This window comes from Corapipo altera, unplaced genomic scaffold (genome assembly GCF_003945725.1).
Source record: "Corapipo altera isolate COAL_440 unplaced genomic scaffold, ASM394572v1 127514, whole genome shotgun sequence".
In the NCBI taxonomy this organism is placed as follows: domain Eukaryota; kingdom Metazoa; phylum Chordata; class Aves; order Passeriformes; family Pipridae; genus Corapipo; species Corapipo altera.
Genome location: NW_020886056.1, coordinates 522 through 7,772, shown reverse-complemented (window position 1 = coordinate 7,772; position 7,251 = coordinate 522). Strand labels below are relative to the sequence as shown.

At 62.7% G+C, this 7,251-nt stretch overlaps 2 protein-coding genes across 2 annotated transcripts; both read left to right on the top strand.

The window, feature by feature from the left end:
- Positions 1 to 15: 15 nt before the first annotated feature.
- Positions 16 to 2,399, top strand: LOC113940983 (papilin-like). Its single transcript, XM_027632139.1, has 4 exons — positions 16 to 229; positions 472 to 536; positions 651 to 1,724; positions 1,908 to 2,399. The coding sequence occupies exons 1-4, from the start codon at positions 103 to 105 to the stop codon at positions 2,397 to 2,399; spliced, it is 1,758 nt and encodes a 585-aa protein (XP_027487940.1). The 5' UTR covers positions 16 to 102.
- Positions 2,400 to 2,873: 474 nt separating this feature from the next.
- LOC113940984 (maestro heat-like repeat-containing protein family member 6) lies at positions 2,874 to 5,782 on the top strand. Its single transcript, XM_027632140.1, has 10 exons — positions 2,874 to 2,906; positions 2,968 to 3,092; positions 3,268 to 3,382; positions 3,555 to 3,692; positions 3,947 to 4,126; positions 4,252 to 4,407; positions 4,565 to 4,666; positions 4,796 to 4,898; positions 5,084 to 5,140; positions 5,446 to 5,782. Exons 1-10 carry the CDS (start codon positions 2,874 to 2,876, stop codon positions 5,646 to 5,648), a joined length of 1,212 nt encoding a protein of 403 aa, XP_027487941.1. The 3' UTR covers positions 5,649 to 5,782.
- The last annotated feature ends 1,469 nt before the right edge of the window (positions 5,783 to 7,251 follow it).

Genomic DNA, 7,251 nt, shown 5'->3' with positions numbered 1-7,251 from the left:
CCCTGTGGCAGGAGCCCCGCAGGCCATTGTGTGACACTTGGCCGCCAGGGGTTTTTTTCCGAGGTTTCTCTCCCGCAGGTGCCCTCAAGACCAGACTGTGCCATGGCGGAGGGATGCTTCGGACTGTGCCGGCTGCTCCGGAGGAAGAGGAAGAACAGGAGAGGCCCTAGAGCTGGCCCAGCACAGGAAGCAGAGGAGGAGGTGCAGCACTTCCAACCACTGCAGCAGGGTGAGTGCTGGAGCTGGGCCACAGGGATGGTGGCTGCAGCCAGCTGGACGCCTTGCCGTCCCCTCTGGACATGTCCGGGGAAAGGGAGGGGGAAAGGGGTGGCCAAGGCTGATCCCCCCGGCATCCGTGCTCCATCCCCTGGGCATCCCAGGGCTGGCCCTGCCTGTGGAGTGCAGGGCTGGGCTGTGTTCTCTGGCCTCTCCCGCGGCCCCTCAGCTCTGACTGCGCTCGCTCTTTGCCAGATCCAGGCTGGGACCGCCCAGAAGAGCAGGACCACGCCCGTGGCCGCTTGCGCAGGGCGGTTCAGGTACCTGCAGCCATCCCCCCCTGGGCTGGGCCTGCTGTCCCTGCTCTGCCTGGCACCGCTGTCAGAGCACTCCATGCCACTTCCCTCTCTTCCCTGCCCTTTCTTCTCCTGCAGAGGTTGCTGAAATTCATGGGTGTTCGGCGCAGAACAGCCACGACCGCACCGCCCGAGCTCATGGCACAGCCTGACACCAGCGCAGCTGAGCTCGAGGCGGAGCCCCATGTCAGCACTGCACCGAGTCACTGTGCAGCCAGTGGTGACATGGCACCCATGGATTGTGCTGCCAGCGGTGACATGGCACCAACTCATGTCACAGCAACCTTGGACATGGCAGCAATTGATGGCACAGAAACCGCTGACATGGCAGCCATTGATTGCGCAGCCACCTGTGTCATCGCACCTCCTGATGGTACAGACACCGCTGAGATGGCACAGCTTGATGGCAGAGCAACCACTGACATGGCAGAGGTTAATGGCACAGCCACCTCTGACACGGCACCGATGGATGGCACAGCCACCTGTGACACCACGCTGGCAGACACCGAGACAAGCTCTGACACGGCACCAACGGTTGTCGGGGCCAAAGCTGATGACACGACTGAGGGCATCGCAGACACTGACCGCACGCCCACGCACAGTGTGACCGATGCTCCCAGTCTGGACCTGGCACAGCCTGACACCAGCAAAACCGAGCTCGAGGCGGAGCCTGATGTCAGCACTGCACTGAGTGACTGTGCAGCCAGCATTGACATGGCACCGACTGATGTCACAGCAACCTCGGACGTGGCAGCAGCTATTGGCACAGACACCACCCACATGGCAGCCATTGCTTGCGCAGCCAGCTGTGACACGGCACCGGTTGATGGCACAGACACCTCTGACCAGACACCGGTTGATGACACAGCAAAGTCGGACATGGCACCAGTGGAGGGCACAGAAGCCACTGACGCTGCGCCTCTTGAGGGCAGAGCCACCTCTGACATGGCCCTGATGGATGGCACAGCCACTTCTGACACGGCACTGACTGACACCGAGACAAGTTCTGACACGGCACCAACTGATGTCGGGGCCAAGGCTGACGACACGACTGAGGGCATCGCAGACACTGACTGCATGTCCGTGGACAGTGTCACTGATGCTCCCAGTCTAGGGGTTTTGGAGCAGAAAAGTGTCTCCGGTGCAAATGAAGTAAGCAGCCTGTGGCCAGGGCTTGAGCCCCCCAGGGGTCTTGGGGCCCCTCAAGCCGGCTCTGCCAGGCCCCCAGAGCCTTTGAGGCCAGCAGAGTGTGGTGGGAAGGGAAGCCCTTCCTGTGGCAAGCTGGGCAACCTGCTGGCTCTGGCAGCTCTCCAAGTGTCTCCCACTCCCCTCCAGGTGCCGGCCAGTGTCAGCCCCATCCACCAGTGGCTCACGTGCCAGGAGTCTGCAGAGGTCAGGCCGCCCACTGCCATCCGCAGGCTGGCCCACACACACCCTGGGCAGGTGGTGACGACTCTCCTGCGCTGTGCCCCAGCGTGTGACAGGTACAGGGCCCAGCTGCTTTGCTGCCTCAGGGTTCACCAGCCTTCACAACCCAGCCCCCTGGCCAGCCTGTCCCTCCTGCTCTGCCACACTGACACAGAGTTCCAGGTCCCTCTGGCCCCTCCAGTTCCCAGCCCTGGCACGTCAGTCCCCAATCCTGCTGCCATGTGCCCTCCCTGCCCCTCAATGCACTGTGGCTCTGTCACCTGGGCCCCCACAGCTGCCAAGGCCCAGACCCCCCTGACCCAGAGCTCTGGCTCCACAGAGCTGCTGCAATCCTGTGGAGGACCATCGCCTCCTCGGCCACCACAGCGCACAAGGTGCTGCCAGCGCTGCTCGGGGTGATGGAGGACTGGCCACTGCACAGCGCGTCCACCTCCGACGAGGACCACAGGGATATCTTTGCCCTGGCTGTGAGTTTCTGGCAGTGGCCTTTGCTCCTCCCCATGTCACCTCTGCAACGACTCTCCATCCTCCCCCACTGCTGCATCTCCCTCAGACCTTGGGCTGCAAATGGGGCTGGGGGGCAGGTTCAGGGGCAGCAGGCCGGCTGCTCCCCCTGGCTCTCCCTGGCCTCTCCCTCCCTCTGGGAACTGACGGTGTCGCCACGTGGCTTTCTCGCAGGCAACCCTGGCCCTGTGGCTGATGGTCCAGGAGCCCCAGTGCCAAGATGCACTGTTGGTTCATGCCCCTCGTCTCCTGGTGGCTCTGCTCTGCCAAGTTTCTATGAGCACAGAGCAGATGCCAGAGGAAGTCAGCACCTTCTGGAGGGGATGCCAGGAGCAACACGGACTTCCCACCCACCCCAGCAGGTGCTCCATGCCCATCCCCTCTCCCTGCCGTGCCCTCGGGGCTGGGGCCAGGGCTCCCAGTGTGACGTGACCTTTGCTCTGCACACAGCTTTGTGGTGCAGACCATCCAGGCCCTGCTCTGGCGGCTGCAGTGGGACCAGGAGCTGGTGTCGGTGGAGCGCAAGCGTGGCTGGGACGCGCTCCTCTCTGCTGACACCCACCACTACGCGGTGGGGCTGCTGGCCAGGTGAGACAACCTTGTCCCCGCTGCCCCCGGCATCTCTGCCCTGGGCACGGGGCAGCCCACACAGCCCCCGTGGGCGTGGGCCAGAGGGCCTTGGCCCCAAGGGACGGCCGAGCCAGTGCTGGCAGAGCTTTGCCCACCCGACTCAGGGCCGAGGGTTCCCTTTTTGCCCTGACAGGGAGATGCGCCGTGTGTTGATCCCCTCCTATGGCCCACTGGCAAGGCACCTGCTGGGGCTGCTCAGCAGGGAGGGCCTCCGCTGGGAGCTGCCTGCCCTGGCCTTCCTTGTCGAGGTGAGCCTGATGGCCAGCGCTGCCTGGCCCCGCTGCCTCCCCCTCTCTGCCCTCTGGCAGCCACAGCTGCCCGGGACGGTGCCTGCACCCTGTGCTGCTGCCTGGGCCCAGCCCTGGCCGGCTCTGCACTCCTGCCCCCCCGGCCACCCCGGTACTACTCTCTGCCTTCCAGGTCCTTGACTATCTGGACGGCAGCACCTGTCACGACAGTGTCCTGCAGATCCTGGCAAGGCACCTGCAGAGCCAGTGCCCAGAGAGGCGGCGCCTGGCTCTGCGAGGGCTCCTGGTGCTCAGCGTGGAGCCCTCGATGGTGAGAAGGGGGCAGGGGCTGAAGCCACACGGGCAGCCTGGGGCTGGAGAGGGCAGTGGCTTGGCCTTGGCTGGACTTCGGGAGCTGTGACAGCTGCTCCCAGCTCTCCTGCCTCCCTCTTCAGCTGCCCAGGCCCTGTGGGACAGGCCTTTGGCCTCTGGGCCCTGGGGCAGCAGCGTGGGTTTGCAGTGCCAGAGTGGGGGTGGTGGGGCAGCTGTTCAGGGCTTCCCAGCACAGCCTTGTGTTCCACCCAGGCCAAAGGCATCTGCAGCCTGTCTGAGCACCTCCTGGAGCTGCTGCGTGATGGAGATGGAGAGTTGGTCGCCATGACCCTCTCCTTGTTCCGGAATGCGCTCCAGGATGGAGACAACAGTGACGGGTTCAGCTCCACTGCCCCGAGGCTGGCTGAGGCGCTCCGGCCAGTCTTTGACAACGTAAGGCTCTGTGCCCCCAGCCACAGGCACTGGGTGCTGTCTGGAAATTTGGGGGAGTTTCAGGCATGGACCTGGAGGGCCTGGAGCAGGCAGTGCTGAGGTCTTTGTGTCTTCTTTGGTCCCAGGACAACAGCCACGTGCAGCTGCTCTCCATTCGCCTCTTCCGAGAGGTGATGGAGTTGCTGGCGGAAGAGGGAACAGAGCCCTGGGAGATGCAGGTGCGCCAGAGCCTGGTCCCACTGTACTTCCGCTGGCACGACGAGAACCAGCGCGTGGCAGAGGTGAGCACTGCTGGGCTCTGGTGTCCCCGTGGCAGGGGCTGGGCTGCCTCCTACCCTGGGGCCTCAAGGGCTCCAGCCTCCTGCTGGCCTTGGAGCAGGGACGCAGGGGCTGTGCCCCGGGTTGTGGTGCCATGTCCCGCTCTCTGCTGCTCTGCAGGCCGCTCGGGAAACGCTGCTCTGGGCTGCAAGCTTCCTCCAGAGGAAGGACCTGGAGCAGCTGCTGAAGACAGAGCAGCCCTTCAGGTTCTGCGATTGCCTGGTAAGGACGAGCACGGTAAGGCCCAGCCCCAGGCTGGAGAAGCCCCCAGCCCCTGATGCCCAGTGTGTGGGGCTGGCCCCGTGCCCGTGCCCACTGCTGCCCCCCCAGACACCCCCCTACTCTCTGCAGATGGAAAAGGACATGAGCCAAAGGGGCGAGCACCTGCACCAGGCCCTGCCCTACCTGCAGAGCCCACAGGAGCCCCTGCGAGAGGCGGCCGTCAGATTCATGGGTGAGCCCCAAGGCCACGGTCCCTCCCCACCCCGCTGCAGTTTGGCCCCAGCCCCGCAGGATGCGACCCAGGGATGTGCTGGGGAGCCCTGAGTGCCCTGGAGGCTGCTGCCGCCCTCTGCCAGCCCAGCCCCGGGGCCTCCCGATGTGGAGCCCCTGGGGCCCTGACAGCCTCTGTGTTCCCAGGGGTGGCCGGCTGGCACATGAGGGAGCAGCCGCAAGACCTGTGGCCCATCCTCAAAGGTGAGTGAGGGCAGCAGGGCCTCCCTGGGGGCTGTCGACGACCAGCACAGACCCTGGGCAGGGAGCTGCAATCCCTGCCCTGCCTGCACAGGGCTCTGCTCCCTGCACACCGTGGCCAGAGCACACAGACATGGCAGGGGCACCAGTGGGTGCCCATTGGTGCCCAGCACTTTCCTGCTCATCCTCTTGGCCCCTGCTCCCTCCTGGCCGTGCCAAGAGCTGCCTGGCATGGCCCTGGCAGGGGGGGCTCCTAGGGTCCCTGCACAGCCGCGCTCTGACCCCGCCTCCCTTCCTCTCTCTTCCAGCCCTTACAGCCATGAGCGAGGACGACTGCCCCTCCGTCTCCACCATGAGAGCTGCACTCATGGCCACTTACAGCCGTGCCGTGAGAACTCCACCTGCTCCGCTGAGACGACCAATGTCCCTGCAACAGCCCCCCACCACAGCCCAGGGACCACTTCTCAGCGCGGCTGCAGCTCCAGCTCCAGCTGATGCTGGGCCCAACTGAACCAGCCCAGAAGGCCAGGCAGCTCCCGGCCTCTGTAGCCCCATGGACGGCTCCCTCCTTCCATTCCCTTCTCCTGACCCCACTTCATCCCTCCCCTTGCCCTGATGTTAATAAACCCTGGCTTTCTCCCCTTATCTGTGTCTTGGTGCAACTGAAAGGGCACAAACCCTCAGCCCTGCAGCTCACGGGCCCGCTCCAACTTCTCTTTTGCCCCTTGAGCCTTGGGCACACCCCCAGGGACACGGGCACTTCAGGCTGCAAAGGGGCCTGTCCTGAAGGGCCACTTGCACAGCATTGTGCACTTGAAGATCTTGCTGATCTTCAGTGCTGGGTGTGCTGGGGTTCCCCAAGAAAGCTACAGACTTGAGTCATCCCTGGGCAGGCAAGGGGCCTGCTTCCCAAGGGAAGTGCTTCCCAAAGAAGCACTGTCTCCGTTGGCAGTGGGTGGGATTTCTTGGACCCAACAGAGACTTTCAGGGCCTCATAGAGGGTCTGCCAAAGGCTTACAAGTCCTGCGGCCTCCTTGTCGTTTTTAAGAGCTTTGTCCCAAAGGCTGGCTCTGACTTTGTCCCATCGTTCCACATCATAAACAGCGTATGGATTTATGTTAGGATCATTGTCACAAGCCCATGCTAACAGCCGACTTTAAGTCCATATCTGATAGCTCTCGCTGTTGCTTACACAAATTATGTTAAATACTTCGATTACATTCTTATGCTCTACGGGCACAGAGTTCCCCATCACGTCCTCGGCTGCTTACCCGCTGTCCAGCAGTAAGGTAATTGCAGTGCACCTGGGCTTCCTTTCAGCCCATCGTCCAGCCGAGCTATGCCACGGGTAAGACGTCCTCCCTCCGGCGTTTTATTAAGGTCCCTGTTCGAGCGCCATTTGTGGCATATTAAATCATGGACTCAGCTCACTGGGGATACTGAGACCTTTCTTTGTTACAGTTGCTACCTTTTATACCATGTTAATGTTACTATTTCTATTTCTATCCCTAAGGCAGCTTTCCACAGTCTCTGCTACTTCCCACAACCAGTCAAGGCCAAAACACTCCTGCTTGATCCGAACTAACTGAATGCAGCTGCTGCTGGCTAACTTGTTCCCACAGAAGCCCAACCGGCAGGGGAACAGAGAGGTAGCAGCTCCCTCAGCGGTGCTCCAACAGCCCCCCACAGTCCCCGGGCACGGCCCGAAATCCCCTCACTCTGGCACCCCCAGATGCTCCATGGACAGGTCACCAGGATCCCAGCCGAGGTCTCCTGGCACCAAGATGGGCCCTGAGTGTCCCCAGGTTGCTTCCCCAGGCTCCAAGCAAGATCTACCTGGCCCCCCTGATTTGGGAGAGCAAGTCCTTGCTGCGCTTTTGGGTTGGAAGAACTGTTTCCCTTCTTTGCTGGTCTACCTGCCTCTGCTGGCTTGCTGGGTGCCTCCTGCAGCTTTGGCAAGGAGCTCGGCTCCTGCAGCAGCCTGGTTGTGCCATCCAGGCTTTTTAACGCCACGCTGGAGACAATGGCAAACAGACTCCACCTTGCAATCAGACTCCATCTTCTAATCAGTCCACTCCACTCCATGGGTGTGGAGGGGGAAGGGATGGGTGGAA